This window comes from Rhipicephalus microplus, unplaced genomic scaffold (genome assembly GCF_043290135.1).
Source record: "Rhipicephalus microplus isolate Deutch F79 unplaced genomic scaffold, USDA_Rmic scaffold_12, whole genome shotgun sequence".
Classification (NCBI taxonomy): Eukaryota; Metazoa; Arthropoda; class Arachnida; order Ixodida; family Ixodidae; genus Rhipicephalus; species Rhipicephalus microplus.
The window spans coordinates 31,209,023-31,233,200 of NW_027464585.1; the positions used below are offsets into that span (position 1 = coordinate 31,209,023).

At 43.3% G+C, this 24,178-nt stretch overlaps 1 protein-coding gene across 5 annotated transcripts in view; it reads left to right on the forward strand.

Moving 5' to 3' along the window:
* Window positions 1–24,178, forward strand: part of LOC119166718 (ATP-binding cassette sub-family C member 3) — a 308,522-nt gene that overhangs the window by 272,111 nt on the left and 12,233 nt on the right. For all 5 annotated transcript variants that reach the window (XM_075882443.1, XM_075882442.1, XM_075882441.1 and 2 more), the window contains 2 exons: window positions 8,410–8,556; window positions 10,101–10,259. In XM_075882443.1, the coding sequence (XP_075738558.1) occupies window positions 8,410–8,556; window positions 10,101–10,259 (306 nt within the window). The remainder of the gene's footprint in view (window positions 1–8,409; window positions 8,557–10,100; window positions 10,260–24,178) is intronic.

Genomic DNA, 24,178 nt, shown 5'->3' on the forward strand with positions numbered 1-24,178 from the left:
GCAGTTTCTGTGCGCTGTCGGTTTTTGACGTGGTGCTCTCGCATCCAGTAGGGAGGTGGTTTGGGGCACGCGGCGAACGAGCATTGGTGCTGAGCATCACCTCCTTGAAGCCGTACGAGCTCTTCTCGAACTACCCGACGTACGAAGAAGGGTATGTCTTTGCATGCGGCGACGTCCATACTTGCAATAGTGGGAACATTGTCCAAGCGCCCGAACTTGGGTAAAACTCTCCGGGTCTTCAACGCCTCGAATGCACGACACTGCTGCCTGAAAATAGGAGTGTTCAAGTTCTCTTTCGTTATGAGAAAATTGCACACGTCGACGGCGATGCCTTTTAACAAATTACTAACCTTGTCTTCGTCAGACATATTTGCATTGACAATCCGGCAAAGCTTCAATACCTCTTCAATGTAGCTAACGTGGTTGTTTGGGCGAGTTGGTACGACATGATTCACATAAAAAACAGCGCCAGACAGACAGCGGCACTGTCTGTGCCGCTGTCTGTCTCCTTCTTTCTCTTGTCCTTCGTTATTGGCGCTGTTTTTTATGTGAATCTTCAATGTAGGTTGTGCACTTTTTGCCGGGCAACTGAGCCCTGCGTGACAGCGTTTGCTCAGCTTTCTTTTTCATAGAACTCGTGTCCGCAAAGCAGGCCTTCAGTTTCTGAACAAATATATGCAAAGTGGTGAAGACATGTTCATGGTTCTCAAACCAAAGCAAAGCGGTACCGGCAAGGAAGAATACTACGTTAGCGAGCTTCGCCGGAACGCCCCAGTCGTAGTAGTGGCTCACTCTGTCGTAGTGTTTTAGCCAAGCATCCACATCTTCGTCAGTTTTACCTTAGAATATCCGTGGTTCAGGCGCCCAGTAGTCTGGTTGTCATGGTCAACGGCCACCTTGTGCCATGTCGGTGGCACTGGTGGATGCAGCAGCGTAGTACGTCAACGGGATTGCTGTGTCGTCATTCATGCTGATGTTGTCGGGGGGGTAGGCCAGCTAAGCGTATGCTTCTTCGAAGAACTTCTGCTGCGGGATCCAAGACGGCAAATAACCCGGCACGGCTCCACTAAATCTGTTACGGATGTGATGGGTTTATTTACACTGAACATTCCGGCGATCAACTGTCACTGCCGAATCACCATCGCTCGAGAGCGTCCTACCTCTTCTTCGTTTTCGCTCTTTCAGTTTGAGTTTTAATATAATATCTCATCAGTTATCATATTGAAGAATTCGCTGAGCAAAGGCTCACAGCAACAGTTTTCGATGGGCATCAATCTATGTAAAGCTACGTGACAGCTGTAAGAGAAACGTAGCCTGTAGTATGTACATTAACCATTTCTCGCGAAGAATAAAAAAATTCGCAACCAGGTATTGAACTGACGTGACATCAGTATGTGCGATGATGCAATATTTGTTTCGGGTGTACAGAGAAGTCGAAACCTAATCGAGCCTTAAGGCTCACGAACTTGAGCTGCTTTGGTTGTATTCATGTAACACGTGCTTTGAGAGACCTAGCAGTCTGTTGATATGGGCTACTTGATAGTCTGTTTGTGCGCAGGGCGGGTAGAGGGAGCTGAGCGTTGACTTTCACCAGGATCTCTGTTTTGAAAAAAAAACATTTAGATAGTCCAGGAAATAAAATACACCCCCGAGAAGAACACGATAGGTTAATGTGCTACCTTGCACGTCGTCATTGTCTATCGTGTTGCGCTTTTGAGCAGCAAGTTTATACTGACGTAGTTTCCGTACAGTACGCTAACGAATGCTCGAGGCAACACTGAAGTTCGCTGAGAGGGGCTTTCCTTACAGTACCTATAAGCTAAGCGGATGCGCCCCAAGAGGAGAGATACAGGAAAGTTTTTTCGAGCGTGCAGATTGGAGCAGCGCGGTAAATTATCATGGCTTTTCTAGGTGTTTAGCGGCCTTTCATTGCGCTGAATATAATTTCTTCAGACCATTAATTGGCAAAGAGAAAACAATTTCTTTCCTCGATGTCACAACATCTCACCCTGCTTGCAAGTGACATGCACTGCGACCATTATGTATTTAGTTCAACTCCGTCGTGACGAGTGGACAGTCATCCCGCATTCTTGTTGTTCAAAAAAAAGGCCTTCACTAAAGTAAGCATTAGCACTACTGAGGTCGTCGTGTGACAGTTATCTTTAGTAATGTGGAACTATCGTCAATGTGGCTTTTTGGCCTAGTTTTAAATGGTTAATTTTTGTTAAGAAGCATGAGAAAACACGGGCTCGAAGCACAATACAAAAAGGCAAAACGGTTTCGAACCACTGCTTTTAATATTGAAACTTAGACTATTTATCCGTGCAGAAGTGCACAAATCAGTTCTGGTTCCACGTCAGCGCACGCAGTTACACCACATGGAAAGTAGGGATATGTCTTCCTCTGTTATGGAAATGGGCGGAAAACTTATGAACGCATCTTTGTGTTGTGAATAAAAAAATTGACAGGTTTCACTTATGGTTGGATGCAATGATATGCGAAGCACGAATAAGGAAAGCTGATATCTCACTTTAAAAGCAGCACATCGTTACAAGATGGAGAGACACAGTGTACAACCAACTTAATTACAACTGTTATGCGCACTAACATAAAGAAAAAGGTACAAGTATGTTGTTATAGACGAGTAACGACGGCACCACTAACGTTTGCAATACCAGCACCCGCAGTGGTAGGCATGTATATTCGGCCGTACATGAACTTTTATTTCGTGATTATTGTGTTTGCGCCTACTATTTATGTTCGTAATCCATTCGGGTCACGTTTTAGTATCAAGTTTTTTTATTTACTTATTTATTTATTTAATACATACTGCGGACACTAAGTGGTCCAAGCAGGAAGGGCACGTCACGCATACCACAGGCGTAATGACGTACATCATACGAAAAACACACTTTGTTTTACACGCTACAATACACTTCGTTATGTAACAACATCACGCTTCGCTCTATACACTACGATAAACTTCAATATGCAAAGCAACAACACACCCGGTTCTACAACACTACATTACACTATGTTCCACAACACAAGTAGTAACTTACGCCAAACAACGACAATACATTGCATACCTCATACTTTACAATAAGTTACACATACGTTACAATGAATGAGGTTCGCATAACTTGTTCCAGTCCGACACTGTTCGCGGAAAAAAAGAATACATAAAGGCATCGGTTCTCGCAAAAAATGGGGTTAGCAAATTGGGATGATGATGTCGTGTGTTTCTTGTTGACAGAAAAGATAAGTAAGGCGATGAATCGATTGCGAGTTTTTGATTAAGTAATATTTGAAGGAAATCCAGCCGTTGTTCGCGTCTGTGGGATTGAAGGGTCTGAATGTCGTTTGCAGACAACAGCGCGGAAGGTGAATCCGACGGTAAGTATTTTGAACATATAAACCGAACAGCTTTCCTTTGAACCCGCTCAAGTTTGTTAATATTAAGCTTAGTGTAAGGGTCCCATACAATGCTGGCGTATTCCAGTTTAGGTCGTATAAAAGAATAATAACTAAGAAGCTTTACATTGGCAGGACAGGTACGCAGTTTATGTCTTAGAAAACCAAGTTTCCGAATGGCAGCTGAACATATGTTGTCTACATGCATGTTCCAAGACAAATTACTAGTTATAGTTAGGCCCAAATATTTGTAGCTTGTAACCTCTCTAAGAGTTGAAGACCCAAGCTGGTACGTATTATTTAGTGGAACTTTCTTACGTGTCAAACGCATGCAGACACTCTTTTCTGCATTAAGGATCATTCCCCACTCATTGCACCACAGATGAATATTATGAAGGTTTGAGTTGAGTTCATTTTGATCATCTGAAGAGTTAATATCCCGGAACAAAACACAATTGTCTGCAAATAATCTATTTTGTACAGAAGGGGTAATGACATTTACAATATCATTTATGTATAAAAGAAACAGCAATGGCCCTAGGACGCTTCCTTGGGGTACACCTGATGTGACCTGTAGAGACTGCAAACGCTGGTCATTAATAGCAACAAACTGTTCACGGTTATTTAGACAGTCAGCAATCCAGTTTACAAGGATTTCGGGAAGGCCAATACGTTTAAGTTTCAAGATCAATTTGTCGTGTGGAACCCTGTCGAATGCCTTACTGAAATCCAAAATTATTCTGTCAGTTTGCCTATTGTTATCCGGGTTAAGTGCAAATGAGTGGATTATTGTAACTAGTTGCGTCACTGTCGAATATCCCTTTCTAAAGCCGTGTTGAAAATTGGTCAGGATTGAATGTTGAGTCAAAAAATTTCCAATTTGTGTAGCAATTATGTGTTCTATTAATTTGCAGCAGGGTGAGGTCAAGGATATGGGTCGGTAATTTTGAGGCGACAAGCGATCACCTTTCTTAAATACAGGACTTATGCGTGCGGCTTTCCAGTCACATGGTAGCTTTGATGACAACAATGAAACACGGAAGATTTCAGGCAGAAATTTAACGACATGTTCGGCATATCTTCTTAGGAACACATTTGGGAGATTATCAAGTCCACAGGACTTTTTAGAATTAAGATTCAGAAGCATCGAAAAAACACCAGAATAAGACACGAAAGAGACTTCGCATGGGTCGAACACTCTACCGTTTGGAACATAAACACTAGAGCCGGAAAACACACTTTGAAAATACGCATTAAGATGATCAGCAATCTTTCTTTGATCGGTTGCAATCACGCTATCAATTGCCATTTCGGTGAGAGGTTTCTTTCTGTCACCAATGTAGTTCCAGAATTTAGTCGGGTCAGTTTTTATGAAGTTGGGCAGCAGCGTCTTAAAATAGCGATCTCTGGATGAGCGTATAGCCCGTGCAAGGCTGTCTTTGAGGAGTGAGAGGGAACGAGACTGCGCATGCTTCTGCCTTAAGCGTTTTATTTTTCGTTTTAAGTGAATTATATCTCGCGTTTTTCAGGGAGTTGTTTTTTGCACTTTTTTATGTTTATTCGGTATAAAACAATTGATGCAATGATGACACATTTCTTTAAATTGATTCCAGAATGTCTCGACATCGCCCACCTCAAAGACAGCAAAACACGACTCCATGTATTCTAATATAGATACGTCATCTGCTCGCGGGTAATCTTTGAAGGTCCGCACTGAAGATTTTTTAGTACTTGGGAAATCGTTAAGAGGAAAAGAGACTGTAACCAATTTATGATCGGACAGGCCCTGTTCTACTGAAACAGAGTGCTGCTCGAGTTCACGGCTTATAAATACTAAATCCAAAATTGAACTAGAGGATCTATGCACACGAGTTGGCTCCCTCACAACTTGCATCAAGTTATGGGTTAGCATGATGTTAAACACAATCTGTCTCTTTTTTTGTACAATGGTCCTGTCTGTCGTATAACGTTCCCAGTCAACAGAAGGTAGGTTAAAATCACCTGCTAACAAAATTTTGTTGTTGCAAAATTGAGACGTATGTTCAGCTAACTTTTTCGTGGATTCAAACGCAGCCTCAGGGGGTCTGTAAAGTGCATACAAGATGAAAATGTGGCTCCAACAAGACAGCTTAATGCATACACATTCTAAGTCGTCAATGTAACCAATTAATGAGGCCTGCAGTGTTTCTTTCACAAGTATGGCTATTCCACCTCCCCTTGTAGTTCTGTCTTTCCTAAACACCTTATACGAGGGCAGAAATACATCATCATCAGCTATTTTGGGGAGCAATCATGTCTCAGACACAACTGTTACATGTGGATCGTGTTGAAGTAAGGCAATTTCCATTAGTTCAGTTTTGTTATTGACGCTTCGGGCATTTATGTTAACCAAGCGAAGGCATTTTTGTTTAACGCCCTGCTGACCGGTAACGAAAAATTTACTTTTAGTTGAAATATTTTTTGAAGAAAATGCGAGTTGTTTTCCTATTGTGACTCGTTGATTGGGCATACCGTCTGGTCATCGGGCGGGTTTTGCTTCCGTCGTTTTTTTTTTACCGGAATTCTTTCGCCTTTATCACTGTCCCAGACATACGCCTGGTCATCGATATGCAGTTTATCAAATGCTAAGTTTACTTTCTCATTGTTATCTTGGTTAGCTTTTGCACTTGCCCAAAGCTTTCTTCTAATATCTCGTATCTTCGGAGAAAAGTCTTCCCCGATAGCTAGCGTGGTATTTTTAAGTTTGGACCCGTATTTAAGTATTCTAGCTTTGTCTCGCCCATCAAGCAATTTGAAAATGACTGGCCTAACTTTGCCAGTTTCAGGTCTACGTATACGATGAATACGCTCGATACCGACAGGTTCAAGTTTCATGATATCTTTAAGAATGCCTGTGTTGACGGCACTTTCAAGCGTTTCGTTGTTTTCATTTGCTCCCTCGGGAAGACCATAAATGATTAGATTTGACCGGCGACTATGGTTTTCCAGTTGATCGATTTTAGTTTCTAGAACACTTATTGTTTTTGCCAACGAAGACAGCTGCTCCTGACAGGCATTTACCTTCCCTTCAAGCCCAGATAGGGCATCAAGCTTCTTCTCAATATCTGATAGTCACTTTTCTTTGATGTCTTTAACATCAGTTGCTATGTCTGCTAACATTTTGGCAATCTGCTCCAGACCCGGGCCTCGGTTCATCTCAATATCACCACACAGTAACAATAACTTCCTCAGTACAGTTTCAGCGCGGCACCATAAACAACTGAGCCATGGGCACGGCAGCACCAGCAAAAAGGGATCATCAGAGCGAACACATTTCCCATACTGCTTTCTTACCTGTACAATAAACAGGAACGGAATACAGACGGTCCGCATGCTGGTACAGCCGCCGTGCCCAATGGTTAGTATAGATGAAACTACTGAAACGACAGCAAGTGAACTATGAGTGTAGTATGGAGTCATGTTTTACATGACACGCATATCATAACTATCATGTATGGACATGTCAATTGCCTTTGTCGTCCGTTCGCGTCACGCCATAACAAAATTGGTATATGTGAAGCTAGCGATACGGCCGCGAAGGCATCATGAGCGTGTCATGTAGTAATGTTCTACATGACATGCATGTCATGATTATCATCTTTGGCCGCATCTTTTACCTCCGTCGTCTGTCCGCGCCACGTTATACCAAATTTGGTATGTGAAGCTAGCGAAGTGGCCACGAGCGCATCATGAGCGTGTCACATATTCATGTTTTACATAAAACGCATGTCATTATTATCGTCTTTAGTTTTCACATTTACCTTCGTCGTCTAATCGCGTCACGTCAAACTAAATTTGGTATATGTGAAGCTGGCGAAACAGCTGCCAGTGCGCTATGAGCGTAGCACCAGTCATGTTGTACATGACACGCATATCATGATTATCACCTTTAGACCTGTCATTTAACTTCGTCACCCATTCACATATTGTTGTACGAAATTCGGGACATGTCAAGCTGGCGAAACGATCGCGAGCGCATTATGAGCATGGTATGTAGTTATGTTTTTACATAACACGCATCTCAAGATTATCATGTTTGAACCAGTCATATACCTTCATCCATTCACGTCTCGTAATACCAGTTTAAGTATATGTGAAGCTAGCGAAACGACCGAGAGCGCACCATGAGCATGGCATGTAGTCATTACTTACATGACATTCATGTCATGATTTTCACGTTGGGGGCTGTCACGTTTTCCACGCATTCATTCCATAACTTCATACCAGTATTCTAACCATTGTTCTGCAGAAAGAAAGGTACATTGATCTGAATAGGCATATGTGGACGAAAGCTCCGCAAAAGTAGTGAGAACATGCCATTTTTTTCATAACCTTTTATGATATGCATGCCATGGTTTTCATGTTCTGAGTAGTCATTTATGCTCACTATAGTCATGTTATGCTATACCAATTATGGTATAGATGCCAATATCAGAACGGCCAGGAGAGCTAAATGTCGTAGGCGGCTAGATAGAAGGATAGGTAGATATAGGATACGGCCAACATTACCCATGTTCGCTAAGAAAAGCTTCGCATTCAAAATGCTTCAACAAATCTCCAGATGTCTGGTTAGTATGCGTGAAAAGGGTGACAGCCTACGCTGGAGGTGCATTCACATGACACTGCAAGAGGAGATGCTGAGCTTTTTGGTTGTCCCTAGAAATAACAGCACCACTGCTCACGCCCAACATCAGACATGCCCAAGTGCAATAGAAATGAAAAAAAATTCTGGTCACGTTTAGTGGCTTACAGTGCCAGAAGGCTTCCGCGATCTAGAGCAGGTGATGCGCATTTTCTGAAAAAGTTTTTTCTACATTCATTGTGCCGTGTATCCCGGGAACCCTGCCATCGTAACACAAATGCAACATGTTAATACAAGGCCTATTATTAAGGAAGAACCACGGCACAGCGTCCCACGCAGCATGGGTGTCTGATATTTTCTCCTGTATGCTGTAGGCTCCTTGGGAGAGGCCCGACTTCAAGCCGGACGACAGGTGGCCGACTGCGGGACGTGTGGTCTACGACAACTACTCGACCCGCTACAGGAACGACCTTGAACTCGTGCTCAAGGGTATCAGCTGCGATATCAATCCGGGAGAGAAGGCGAGTCGCTCTCATTCTCTCATGAAGTCTTATTGCTCAATTAGTTTTTTCATATGTGCAAAAAGTGTCATGTGCACACTGTCGCACCCCGCCATGTTGCTCTAGATGCTAAGGTACTCGGCTGCTGACCCACAGATCACGGCATTGAATCCTGGCTCCAGCGGCTGCAATTTCATTGGAGGAGAAAATGCTCTAAGCTTGTGTGCTCAGATTTTGGGTGCACGTTAAAAAAGCTCACGAGCTCGAAATTTTCGAAGCCCTCCCTTACGGCTTCTGTCATAATAATATGGTGCTTTTGGGATGTTAAACCCCACATAGCAATTGAGCCTCACACCTGCCTGCAAAGGTTACTAGTTTGAAGTTTGAAGAATTATTATTTTCAAAAACAAGTTACAAAATCTAGGATTACGTCTGCTTGAAATAAAGTGACTGCAGTATTCCGAAAAAATATAGGTGTGCCTTGCGAAGAGGGCAGATCCGCAACCCAGTTAGACAAAAGAAACATCACCAGGAATTATGAGCAGACAACTTGCTAGAAGATAAAGCGTTTGCACGAACATAAGAATCCATATATCAGTGTTCTAACCACCGTTCTGCAGAAAAAAAGGTACGTTGATCTGAATAGGCATATGTGATATTGTCACCTTTCTGTATCCTTTTCATGCTGTGTGTGACCACGTGAAGTTTTAAATGTGTGCGTCAAGTTGAAAAGAGATTATTCGATGGTCTGACGCTTGTTCGCGTGTTTTGTTGGTCGTCACTCTTGCGTATCTCATCGTTTCGACATTTCAAGGTCAAGTGAATTGCGCAACTGGTGGGTAGTTTGAAGCTGATCGCCTATCGAAAACCGTACAGGTGTCCGTGGCGCATTATAGAAGCATAGCTGGATGGACTGTCTCGTGCCATGAAGATTTTTATTCTCATTAGCGCTAAGGCAGTTTTGACGTTTGTTTCATAGCACGCATGTGGTATATAGACACTTCGATCACGTCACATCATAGAAACCGATCGTGAAAAACGAACATGAATTTAGGCCCTGTCTATCTCCATGATTGCGGCCAATCAACTTCCCCGACAAAAAGGTGACACAGAAAATGTGAGGATGCACGTGCACTCGGACTACACGTATCTGTTTAAAATGTACTTAGTTCGTCATATTTACGATAAATGGCAGCGCACAAAAAGTTAACTAAAGAAAAGGACGGCGCAAGCATTCGGTGTCGTCCTTTTTGTGTTAGCGTCTTAACCCGGTGTGCACTGCCGCTTATCGCAAATACTCGTACTTATTCGGTTCTGTGTAATAAACCAGAGAGTTCAGCGCACGTCCTGTTTTCATTCAGTGCTACCGTCTTTTCGCGCTCTTTATAACATACGAAAGAGTGGCCCTAACATGGGTGAACTATATTGGGTGCCATTACCTTCTTCTAGACAAGTTCTAACATTACCGATAATGCTACTCGCCTTTATGCAGCTTTAGGCCGTTTTCATTCCGCCTGAAGGTTATGTAGGAAACTGTGTGCTCATAGGAAGAGTTGTGGTTGCAGATAGGCATCGTCGGGCGGACCGGTGCGGGCAAGTCTTCTCTGACGCTCTCGCTGTTCCGGCTCATCGAGGCAGCTGGGGGCGCCATCTGCATTGACGGCATGGACATCTCCTACCTCGGCCTCTACGACCTTCGCTCCAAACTCACCATTATTCCGCAGGTACGTCTACACCTCTTTTACTACAGAAAATATTCTTGATGACACTTGCATGTTCCATGCAAGTTTCAAAATATCTTTATTCCCCCATAGCCATGGCTTGGGAAGATTAAGGTCATTGTCATCATTTCGAAATGACTTTTGTTTTCGCCTATCGACAGCACGCAGGTAAAATGACGTTAGGTTTACCTAATATCATTTCCCCACACGTAATAAGTAAAGAATAACCTGGTCACATGTGTTGGTTATATTAAATACTTGAGCTTAACTATTGATTATACATTAAACTGAAACACACACGTTAAAAAAATTGTAGCTGAAGCTTCAAAACAGCTCTCATTGCTCAGACATCAATTGAAACACTGTAACAGTATGACAAAATTGATTGCATACACGTCCATCATATGTCCATCACTTGAATATTCAGATGCGTTCCGGGATCCATACACCGAAACAGGGATCAATCGCATTGAACAGATTCAGAGAAAAGCGTTTCATATTATTCACAATATAATAGGAACGTTTCCGTAATAAGTCTTTACACGCAATCTGGCCTTTGCCATCTGGAATCACAATGGAAGTTGCACAGTCTCAATGTGTTTAACATTGTTAACAACCACAGTAAACTAGACTTCCAGGCGCACAGGAATTTTACAGGTCACAACTTACCCGGACAAACACAGCAAGTCTATTTTGCTACGTCAATGTAAAATATATGCGTATTACGGCTCTTTTTTTTCATAGGACCATAGCTGAGCTACCACATGAGGTGGTAAATATTCCAACGTCAGATTCTTTTTTGTAGGGTTGGGATCACTGGGTATGCTTTTTTACTGGATAATGATGCACTTATTGTGGAATTGTGATTGCACTGTTTTTAGTGGTTATATGGTTTATTTGCAATCATGAAGTCAGACTTTACCACTAATTGATTATCTTGTTGATGTTTATGTATTTACCTATTATATTGTACTTCTAACATAATATTTTATGTAACTGATGTAAATGTTCACTGAACTGTAGCCACTCCTGCCTTGGCGACCAAGGGCTGCTGCAGTATTGAACAAAAGTAAATGAAATAAATGAATCAAGTCGTTGTAAATCAAGGCTTTGCCATGTGACAGGGGTATGAACCATATTGCGATTCGTTGCATGATAGCTGGAGTGGTTTGCATGGGTGCGACAAAATTGACGGATAAGCTAGCAAGCTATTCGTTTTGTGTACGAATATCCCCGCACAAAGGGGTTGTTTACGTAGCGACATGAAAAATGCTTGTGCCACCATTGCTGTAGCTTAGGAAGAAACTTGCGGCAGAAAATGTCAATTTTCAGGAACGACTGCTTGTCTTTAGGGGTTAGCGCCTTGAGGAGTGCGTCAAGCTTCTGCGTCGTTGCTGAGATGCCTTGTGCGCCGATTCTGTGACAGAGGTAGCGAAATTCCTCCAAACAAAGGATTGAACACGTCGTTCACTTTCAGCAATGAGTAGCCATCGACATAAAGGCATAGGATAAAGGTAGTGGCAGCAAATACCTATGTTATCGATTTTGCATACCCTTATATCGTCATGGTAAGCGGTGGTACATCCCCGGTTTCTATCAGTTTCTATGAGGTTTTAGAGTTTGGTACACTGTTATATTGTCATTCCTAACTCTTTCTTGAAAAACTGTTGGTATTTCGGAAGCAATGCATCTAGCCTCATTTTAACGCTGACCTGAGTAGTAGTATTCGACCTCGAAAGGTTGTTCAGGATTCACATTTTCGCCCACTCTAGCTGGCTGGCGTGCACCAGCTCCTGGCACAGTAGTGGTCACTCCTTGTGGCCCATGACGTAGAGCGACTGCTTGCCATGCTGCACGCTGGCCGAAGAGTTGTGCAAGTGTTCGTGTGCAGGCACGAAGCTGTAGAGTAGTAGGTTCCAGCACAGCTGAAGCAAAGAGCGGACGGAACTGAGTTATTCCCATCACAGAAACAGCATGTTTCGTGTCTAAAGAAGCATGCATGTTCACCAAGACGCCGTCAATTATGAGTGAGCTCAGTGGTTGACAAGGCACTTAAACTGAGAGTTCAAGCTTTCCGCGACAGCACCATCAGCATCTACTTTATTTTGCATTCTTCTCAGACGTAGTATTATCACTACCACTTTGGCAAGTGCTCTGAATATGCCCTTTTTCTTGTGGCGTTTGAAGCAGCTAGGCTGCGTCCATGCGGGGGTGCGCTTCATTCCGGCTGCCGGAGATCAGCAGAGAACTGAGTGATGGTGGGCTGCTGTCCCCGCAGCTAGCACCAACAAGTGCGTAATGGACTATCATCATTGTCATGAACATTTATGATCCCATTCTCGCCGATAAAGGCATTGGTTGGGTGTGTCTCGCAGCTCCGTATTTCTGGCGGTGCCATTTTTATCGAAGGCCGGTGTTCCGCGACATATTGTGTCAAAACTCGGGATTAAACCAGGGAGTTTTAGATGTTTTGGTGAACCGCAGCCAAAACAGCCTGTTTTTCTGAGACGCCGCTTGCGCCTTGAACATGAGGTTGACTGTGAAATGGCCACTGCGTGCTCCGGCATGCAGTGGCCACTTCACTTGACGAGTGTGCATCAAAGTTTACACTTTTGCGACAGTTAACGTAGATTGGCAAAATAGGTAGATGAGGACATGACTTCCTTTTGAGATCTCTGGTGCAATTTAGTCAGCGGTGCTCGAGACCTCATCCTCCAAGTAGCCCCGCTTAGTGAGGTGGCTAACACTAGGTTCCCAGCAAGTGAAATATACCCGCTGGTCGTCTGCTCGTAGCAGCTCCACACACGAAGTCTAAGGAAATTTTAAAGTGCGCATCCAAATTCGCGGTTTAGTGACAGTTCACGAGGATCGACCAAATAAGTAGATGAAGACACGCGTTCCTTTTGATATCTCCGGTGAAATGTAGTTAGCGGAGCTCGACAACTCACCCGCCGAGCAGCCCCACGTATTGAGGCGGCTAACACTAGTTTCCCACCTGGTGAAAAAACACCCACTGATCGTGTTCTCGTATAGCAGCTCCACACACGAAGCCGTCTCCAATGGAACTTCTCAAGTGCGTATCCAAATTCACATTGTTGGGACAGTTCACGAGAATTGCCAAAATAAGTGAATGAGGACACGCCTTCCTTTTGATATTGCTGGTGAAGTTTAGTTATCAGTGCTCGAAAACTCAACCTCCGAGCAGCCCCGCTCAGTGAGGCGCCTAATACTATAGGTTCCAGCGGGTGAGAAACACCCACTGATTGCCTTCTCGTTGCAGCTCCACACAGGAAGCGGTCTCTAAGAAACTTGTCAAGTTCACATCCGAATTCGCCCTTTAGCGAAAGTTCGCGAAGATCGGCAAAGTAAGCAGATGACTAAACGCCATCCTTTTTATATCTTCGGTGAAGTTAAGTAGTTAGTGGTGCTCGAAAACTCCCCCTCCGAGGAGCCCCGTTTAGTGAGGCGTCCCAGTTGGTAAAAAACTGCCACTGATCGTCCTTTCGTAGCAGCTCAACACATGGAGTGGTCTGTAAGGAACTTCTCAATTGTGCATCTAAGTTCGCACTTTTGCAACAGTTCACGAAGATCGGAAAGATAAGTAGATTGGGACACGCCTTCCATTTTATATCTCCGGTGAAATTTATCGGTGCTCTAGAACTCACCTTCCGAGCAGCCCCGCTTAGTGGGGCGGCTAACACCAGCTTCGCCGCTTCTCGCATACCAAGAGTTCGCGAAACATTACATACACCAGCGACAGCAATACAAACTCCCGCCAGAGTCCTTCACACTGAAAGTGGCTGACGCACTTCGCCGGCTGCGTTCGCGAAATTTCCCGGATCTTCAATTTATGCATAAAATATACCCGACACGTTATACCGATGCCTGCCCAGAAAATGGCGCTATTCTCAGAATCTTTCACGTCCCCTCCCACTAATCCATCGGTCCACCACAACCCAGAGCATTTTGAAGCACGATGGCCCCCTCGTAGTCTGTAGGGCACTTGTTGAGGGGGCCGGGACCATCACAGATGTTATATTAGGTTTTACTGAATAGGGACACTTCCCGTTTTATTTGCTTAATAAACATTGTTTACCCGATCATGATCTCCAATAAGGGCCGGCTTCGGGGACAGGTAGTAGCTCAAAACTATCTGAAGGATTTCGCAATTTTGCAGAAAGCAGTTTTAAAGTTGCTATTGAACTCTACAACACGTGGGTCTTGTGTCAGGGTGTCTACCAAATCAGTATTGTGAAATTACTTGATATTTTCAAGTTTTTCCTAAGTATTTCTGCGAAATTAGCTGTGTGGCACATAACTTTCTGCCAAATCAATACCCGAAGGTGCCGTGCCAACCGATGCTGTCACTGTCTTGTAAGCATGTGGAACGCTTCGTGCGTCAATTTTTTGAAGCTTTTCTGTAGGTCAATTTAGTTTAATTCAGATTTTCACTGTTCGAAATGTGTAAATTTGAGGAAGATCTATTTACAAATTCAGAAACAGTATTTTGGTGTCAGAATAATTTCCCTAGCAAAAATCCCCTATAAAAAAACCAAAAGCATATTGGTACCTTATTGGTCTGTAGGTGGCAATGTGGTTTATTAGACCTCTATTTGTATATTGGTGTATTTGTCTATTGTCGCTCTATTAGCCAATTGCGTATTGGTCTATTGGCGTACTAGTCCTTTATATATCTATTGACATTGTATTTGTCTATTAGTGCTGTATTTGTGTATTGGAAATCTGTCGCAGCTCATTGCTTAGTTGAGAGCTCTTAGCTTTGGAATAAAAATATAGCGCATTTTAGGACTGCAAGCTAGCAGCGCCTGTATAAAACAAAACAGATTTATTCGAATTGAGGCCTGTATTACTTAGACTGATTCATCAGCGCAAAAAATATGGGGCATATAGAAAGACACACACACACATACATACACACACACACACACACACACACACACACACACACACACACACACACACACACACATACACACACACACACGCACACGCGCGCGCAGCGCTGTCTTCCTAAATGTCCCGTCTATTTTGCGCTAATAAATTAGTCTTAGCAATCATGAGCCAACTCGCCAAACCAACAGTTTTAGCCTGTCTTATATCTATATTAGGTATAACATAATTTCATCAAATGAGCAATCTTCCCCGAAACAAGCTTTCCAAGCATGTTGTTCTTCTTGTGGAATACATGCCACAGCACCACTTCTCCGGGTAGTGCCTGAAAAGAAAAAAAGATATAAAATACTAGGAAGAAGAAAGGAAATATTTTATAAGTGCCACTCAAAAGGATGGCGTATAAAAAAATTGTAGAATCAGCATGAGGGAAGTTCCGGTTAGCTCGGAGTAGGTGACAGCTTCACACAGTAGGAATGAATATATTGTCAAATCGGTGCAGTGAATTTGATTATGCTTGTGTCCCAGAAACAGAACCTCAGCCACTTAAGTGGACCTTAAACACTTGTCGGCAAGGCGAAACGGCACTATCACCAAACAGATCCCAGAGTCTGAGCTTTGGGAGTCACGCAAAAACCTTCACCTCTCTAGTGCAACCATGTATGCCACAGAATAGGGTTCAGTGAGCATGAATGCTAATTATTGGTGGAAGAGCCGCGCAGTATTTTCCTTGGCAATAAAAAGTTTAGCTTCTTCCCTATTCCCGATGTTTGCTATGATGAATGAATGAAAATATTACATACTTTAGCCTTCTTGAACTATCACGAAAACAATGTGCTAGGGAAAAACATGCATTTATGGCAGTGTCTGTATATGCTGACAGCCCACACAATGTTCAAAAGTGTTGTGCTGTAGAGTGGAAAAACTACTGAACAAATAAAGCGGCGAAACATTTTTAACGGGGAGCACTTTGATGGCTGCAAAATAAACGTATTGAAAACACAAGAAAAGGAACTTCTACAGACTAACAAATATATAATAGAGTTCACTTACCTCACAGCCGCAAGGTATGCGGCCGGAAGAAATCACCTTGGTGGGAATCGTGTCAGCAACGGCACCATTCGTTGCTGTTAAAGACCGAGACCGTTGCTGTTAAAGACCGAGAACGCTGGGACAAGGGAGAAATACCGCAAGCTTGGAAAACGGCCAATGTAGTCTTCATTCCTAAGCCAGAAAAAAAGCTCAGTCTTGAGCATCTCAGACCCATTTCCATCACATCTTGCGTAGGAAAATTGATGAAGCACGTCATACAAACAAGACTGACTAGGTTCATGGAAGATGAAAACCAGTACCCTGATACTATGATAGGCTTCAGATCCTACCAATCGACGTGCGATATTATGCTACAGCTAAAGGAGGAGATAATAGACAAAAAGACTGTTGACACAAAAGTAATTGTCGCTCTGGACGTCTCCAAGGCGTTTGACAATTTCAAACATAAAGCCTTACTTAAGAACCTTAGTGCGCTAAACGTAGGCGTCAAGACATACAACTACGTGAGGGGCTTTCTCTCAAACCGTACAGCCACTGGCAGCATGGGAGGGCAGTCGCTCGAAAACATTAAATTAGGGAATAAAGGGACGCCACAAGGGTCTGTGCTCTCTCCGACTCTCTTTACTATAGCGATGATTGGACTTCTTGAGAAGTTGGAAGGAATCGAAAATCTGCATCACACAATATACGCAGACGATGTGACGCTGTGGATAAACAGGGGTAGTGACGGATATATTGAAAGCGCACTTCAGGCGGCTATAGATACCATCGAACAATATCTCGAACCACTAGGGTTGAAATGCTCGGCAGAAAAATCAGAGGCTCTTTTTCTACCATCGCAAAAAAGGAAAACAAACAATCCCCTCAGAAAGAATTGTGACATCGCTTTGCGAGTGAATCGTAATGCTATTCCAACCGTAGACAGTATTACAATTCTAGTGATGCGCATACAAGCAAATGGAAAAAACACTAAAACTATCCGGAGACTCGAAGCTAGTGCGAACCAGACGTGCCGCCTGCTTAAGTGCATTTATAACAAGAATGCGTGGATGAAGGAAGCCAATCTTTTAAGATTAGTTCAAGCTTTCGTGATAAGCCGTGTACTATACGTTGCCCCTTATCCTAAATTAAGTAGAGCAGAAAAAGATAAAATGGAAGCCATTTTAAAGAAAGGCATCACGACTGCGCTAGGGCTTCCTCCGAACATCTCTACGGTTAAACTTCTTGTGCTGGGTGTCTCCAACACTTTAGATGAACTAATAGAAGCCGCCATGATGTCACAGCACCAAAGACTTCTTAGAAGTAGAACCGGGAGGAAAATCATGGAGCGCTAGGGGTTCGAGCCCACAGAGTGTTCCAGGCAGACCGCTAGCATACCTAAATCAACTAGGGCAAGACTGAAAATTATACCACTGCCGAAAAACATGCATCCGGCGTTTCATGAAGGCAGACGCAAAGCTAGAGCTGTAGCCCTGCAGGCGAAACTTTAAGGTCAATCTGGCGTACTTTACACGGACGCTGCAGAATATGAAAGGAAGGGAGCACACACAGCGTTAGTGGTTCGCGAGAACGGGGACCTGGTCTCGTGCTGCACCTCTAGGAACACAACCCCCACAGACGCAGAAGAACTTGCGATTGCTTTGGCAAAAGCTCAAAAAGGCACGCGAGTGATTGTTAGCGACTCTAAGTCAGCCATTAAAAACTACGATGTGGGCAGGATCTCTGCCACAGCCGCCAAAATTCCAAAACAAGGACCAGTACCCGCAGAGCTAATCTCACTGGTATGGTCCCCGGCCCATCAAGGTCTGAAGGGGAATGAGAAGGCGCACGCGATCGCCCGAGGGCTCACTTTCCGGTCGATCGACGCTGACCCGCCGCGTTCGCGAGAGCAGCCCCTCTCCACAAGAGACGAACTACGAACGTTTTAGGGAATCACCGCACACTATAAACTCAACCGTAAGATTTATCCAGAGGCACCTAAACAGCTGAGCAAAAAGGAGGAAATTATGTGGCGAAAATTGCAAACCGGGGTGTTTCCAAATCCTCACCTGTACAGTAAATGGCACCCGGAGTTGTTCAACTCCAGATGTGCGCACTGCAACAGCACTATGGGTTTAGTGTACATGGTATGGACCTGCCTATCCTACAACAATCCAAGTAGAAACGTGGAATCCTGGGAGGCCTTATTACACAGCCGTGACGCCGAAGAACAGCGTTAAGTCTTCGGTTTTGCCCTTACCGCCGCCAAGTCCCAAGGGATTCTGGCCAATGGCTAGGGGGATGATTGGGGGCAGAGGCCGAAGCCTCCTCCCTCGTGATTCTAGACGGGTGCAATAAACGTTATTTCTCTCTCTCTCTCATGTTTTCAAGCCTGTACTGCACTGCAGCAGCTTTCAAATATTATAACTTTCCCTTTTTTTTAATTTCTATTGAGGTATGAATATTAATTTTTAAATAACTAGCTCCCGACTCGCCGACATTAATTACTCTTACCGCAGGGAGTTCGTGTAACGCAGGAGGCACACGCACGAACTTGCGGGCCACGGCAGCAAACGTAAACATCGATGTTCACTTTTCAAGCGCTCGAACGAGCTCGCCTACGTACTTACACAAGGACAACGGAAAGATACATCAACCACGCCGTTCGCATTTGTCTCCACCGTGCATTCAGCTTGGTCATGCTAGTCTCGTTATAATTCATCATAAATGACCTGTCTTTTTATTACAACGAAGGCTATAAGTGTAATTAATTCGGAACAGCAGAGTGGGGAGACGTAGTGTTCGCGGTTTTTTTTTATTCGAAGAACCATACTCTTCCACTAGCTGAAACGGTCGATGTACACATTGTGCTTGGTCATGCTACTCAGGTTATTATGGACCATAGATGTCCTGTCTTATTACAACGAAGGCTACAAGTGTAAGTAACGGGACCAGCGGAGCGGGGAGCCGTACTGTTCACGGTTTTTTTTACGCGAAGAACCATACTGACCCAACAGCTGAAATAGACAATGAATACATTATGCGTACACACATTTAGGTAGGCCGTCACAATTTTTACCATCTGCTTCAGCTTCGGTTATTTTGTTAATAGTTGAATTTCCCACCCCATTTGTACTTTAAAGAAAAGCAGTACGCTGCTGCCTCTGCACGAACATCGTGACCACCTGCTAAAACATTACCTGTAGTCGTTCTTTTTTCAACTCCACGATGAGTTTCCTTTCTGTGAACACCTATTTTGTAGGCTTATATAGCCTACAAACACTATATTCATAATCTTGAGTGCAGAATGAAATTATTCAAGTCCACAGGGTGTCAAATCATTTTGGTGATATTTATAAAAAATATGGGCGTAATATTTTGGAATATACTTAAATATGTCACTCTGCTCATATATTGAACAAATCAAAAATCCCCTCTTGATGGAGTTTGCGAATAAGTGAAATACATATATGAATGACCTCTTAATAACATGCATATTACCTCAAGATTACTTAATTATAGTAGAAATTCACACAAGCTAGTTTTATAAATGACAAATAGCCCCGCCGCGGTGGTCTAATGGCTAAGGTACACGGCTGCTGACCCGCAAGTCACAGGATCAAATCCCGGCTGCGGCGGCTGCATTTCCGATGGAGGCGGAATTGTTGTAGGCCCCTGTGCTCAGATTTTGGATGCACGTTAAAGAACCCCAGGTGTTCGAAATTTCCGGAGCCATCCACTACGGCGTCTCTCATCATATGGTGGTTTTTGGACGTTAAACCCCACAAATCAATCATTATAAATGACAAATAGCTGCTATTTATTGGTTCTATAGGTGACAAATACGTCTCCCCTATTACAGCCAATGAGCACCAATACACACCAACAGCTGTCGGCTATAGGTACCAATACATATTTATTGGTCCGATAGGGGACAACTAGCTGTCTCCTATTAAACTATCATGGCGCCAATAAGTGTCTATTTGTTCTATAGGTGACAAATAGCAACAACCTATAGGCACCTTATTGGTCTTATCGGTGACAAGTAGGTGTGGTCAATTGGGTTTTTATTGGTGCCAATATATTCCTAATAATACCAATGAAGTACCACTACAACTTTTATAGAACCATTACGATTTCTCTATAGGACCAATATATTTCTCTATTGGCATTTTTGCTATATAACTGTGAACTGTATCATAGTCAGTGCTCAAGGACTCGAGTCTGATGGCAGCAGCTAAAGTCTACAATTTACCTATCTCGGGTCAACAATTCGTTACTCTGCAGCTCTGTCATTGTCACAAAACAAGCGCTCTATAGACGTCAGACTGAATTTTCGCACACACGTAGCGCCACCTCTCGGCGCAGTTTTGGGTACTGCAAAGCCAAACTCCCATGCTCAGTTTGCTGCGCAACCAGGTGCAATGAGCGCGTGCGAAACAATTATTAAGCGAAATATTTGGTGGGTTTGTGCATGGAACACTAAAAAAAGAGCTACAAAATTCTCTCCGCTAGTCGGAGGCATCGGCGAACCACAATCAAGTGCTTGCTGGCTCACTCGCAAGAACAATGGCGAAAACAAGAGCAGACGCTACAGCTACGCGCTCTATAAAGAAAGACCTTAGTCGCCCAACTTTTGCATTGTGCATTGTCACAGACGTAATGCACATAAATTTTAACGATTCCCGTAGCCGTTGCCAAATATAATGGCAAAAGCGCTGGATACGGGCCGTTGCGAACATGCTGCGTAAGCGAATTATTCGCGTTCTCCACGGCCAGTCGCATTAGACTGTGTGAGCATGTAAGTCTCCTCCTATTATTTTGAGCAGCCTAGAAGGAGAACTGTGGTAAGTAATTATGAAACGCAATATAACCTCTGACCACGGTGCGCGCCGTATTGAATGCAAACTGGTGACGCGCTTGAAAACCTCGCAAAAGCAACGACCACCAATATTCTGAAGTGGTCACCACCACACAGCATCGCGCACTTCTACGCTTTGAAGGTGCAAGTTCCGGCTTTAACAAATGCTAACATGTATGTCATAAAGGTAAATCACAACATGTTGGTTGTAATCGCAATAAGGTTTTTCTTGCCGTTGGTCTCAGATTGCTGGAGCTATCTTGATGGCCTCAGTTTTGCCTTTTGTTGTACATCGGGAAAGTCAAGACACGTGTATTATATTTGGCGTGTTTAGAAAAGAAAGGCAGCCGTGAACAGACCTTTCTAGGATGCGTAATAAATTGCTCAATGCACAAAAAGTGAGAGATGGGTGGAGAATGCAACTGCAAAAGCCGAAGCAGTTGAGGAAATCGGATAAAGCAAGTTCGCTGATCATAAGACACAATGCTCGCGGGAATACTTCATCGCTTTGGCATCTTCATCATCAGCCTGACTCTATGTACACAGCTGGACAAAGGCCTCTCCCATGTTCCACCAGTCAACTCGGTCCTGTGCTTGCGGCTGCCACTTTATACCCGCAAACTTCGTAATCTCATCTGCCAACCTAACTTTGTCTTTCGCTAACCCACTTGCCTTCTCTGGGAATCCAGTCACTTACCCTTAATGACCAGTGTTTATCTAGCCTATGCTCTTCATGCCTAGCCCATGTCCATTTCTTGTTCTTGATTTCAACTATGATGTCCTTAACACTGGCTTGTTCCCTGGTTCACTCTATCTTCTTGTCTTTTAAGGTTACACCTACCATTTTCTTTTCCGTCCCTCACTGCATCGTCCTCAATTTAAGCTCGACCCTGTTTGTAAGTCTCCATGTTTCTGTCTGTAGGCAAAAACCGGCAAGATACAGCTGTTATATACCTTCCTTTTGAGAGATAGTGCAATCTACCAGTCATAATTTGAGAGTGCTTGCCGATTGTGCTCCCCCCATTTTTATTCTTCTATGGTTACTTCAAACTCGTGATTTGGCTCTGTGGTAATTAATTGCTCTAAATAGACGTAGTCTTTAACAACTTCAAGTACACTATTGCCTATCTCGAAGCACTGTTCTCTTCTTAGGTTGTTGTACATTACTTTCGTTTTCTGCAGATCACTTTTAAGAGCCACCTTTTTGCTCTCCTTGTCTCACTTCGTAAGCATGACTCTGAATTCATCCCCTAAGTTACTCAGCAATGCAATGTCATTGGCTAAGCAGGTTACCAAGGTATTCTCGATTACCTCTTATCTCTAACTCTTCCCAATCTAGGCCTCTCCAAACCTCCTATGAGCACGCGGTGAATAGCATTAGGGAGATTGTATTCTCTGGTGTTACATGCTCCTTGATCGGTATTCTGTCGCCTTCTTTATGGAGCATTTGGGTGGCAGTTGATCCTCGGTAAATATCTTCCACGATGATTATATATGCTACGTCGATGACCTGATTCCGTTGTCTGCATGACTGCTGATATTTCTTCTGAAACAAATGCCTTATCATAGTCCATGAAGGCTATGTGTAATGGTTGAGTGTATTCTGAGCATTTTTGTATCACCTGATTTGTATTATGAATCTGGTCGTTTGTTGAGTAGCCTGTTCGAAATCCTGCTTGTTCCTTTGGTTGATTAAATTCTAATGTTTTCTTGATACTATTAGCAATTACCTTTGTAGAAAGCTTGTGTACGATGGAGAGCAAGCTGATCGCGCCCTGTTATTGAAGTCCTTGTCATCTCCTTTCTATGTATTGAGATAATGTTAGCAATCTTCAAGATTCTGGAACACTTCTCGTCAGGAGACACTTCGTAAACAGGGTGACAAGTTTTTTTAAATCCAAACTGTTCGGCGTCTTTCAGTAAATATGATGTTACCTGATCCTCACAAGCAGCTTTGCCTCTTAGCATTCCTTCCAAGGCTTTTTTGACCTCTTTTATCATTACTGTCACCCGGGGGACTGCTAGGTCTTATATTGAAGTCGTGGTTGTTCCAGCTACTGTACAGACCTATGTGAAACTCCTCCGTTATTTTATTTATACTATATAGATTGGTAGTTTTTCTGCCTACCTTGTCCATCGCGCATACATCTAGTTTTGCATATCCCAACTTTCCTTTTTAATGTTTTGACGCTTCCTCCGTTAAGTTTTCTCTTCACTGCTTTGACGCTTTCTCCGTTCCTCAGAGCGCGTTCAATTTTCTTTATGTTACACCTTCTTACATTGGACACCTTACGCTTATGAGTATGAGTGGAGTGTCCGTCGGTCCGTCACAGACAGACCAACGGACAGACGCTTCGCCCCACTCATCATCGTTCAATGCGTGGCTGGGAATTTGTTTCAGTGATGTGTACCAGTAAAACTAGGGCACGATTAGAAAATGTGTTCAAGCAAATCCCCATCTGCTGCTTTACAAATCTGGTATCTCTTTATCAAGTCCTCTGTGAAGTTTTCACCATGGTTTTAGAAATAAACTTGCAAACTTGTCTTATGTTTGCTTTTATATCAGCTGAGGGTGTGCTTGGTGCCTGGTATTCATATTTCTTGACTCCTCGAAAGAAAAAAAAACTAACGTTGTTTAAGTCTTAGGACCGTGCTAGCCAAACAATGGGTCCATGATGCCCTATCCACTGCTGCAAAAAACATCATAAATAACTTAAGTTAATAAATAACATGAAAAATAAATTAAGTTTAACAACTCACGTAGAGTACTTCATTAAGAACGCTTATTGCATGCTCGGCACTTATGGTGTAACTTTTTTAAAGCACCCTCTTTCTTGAAACTATCAATTTATAAGTGTCTTGTAGGCTTTAAACTTAAGTATGCATCTCCCATACGGAATCTCACTGATTTTAACCTGGTCACCTTTTTTCGACTAGTACGAAATAAATATGCTAGATTCATCCTCGCTTAACTACGACCCTGCTGGTATATCCTCCATGAAAAATAGCTTATCACTTATTCCATTGGATCACCAATGAAACATCTGCCGTCTTTCGCATAAAAATTTCTACCATCCAACACTTATTAATTCTCTATTCTTCATCAAAAATACCGCAG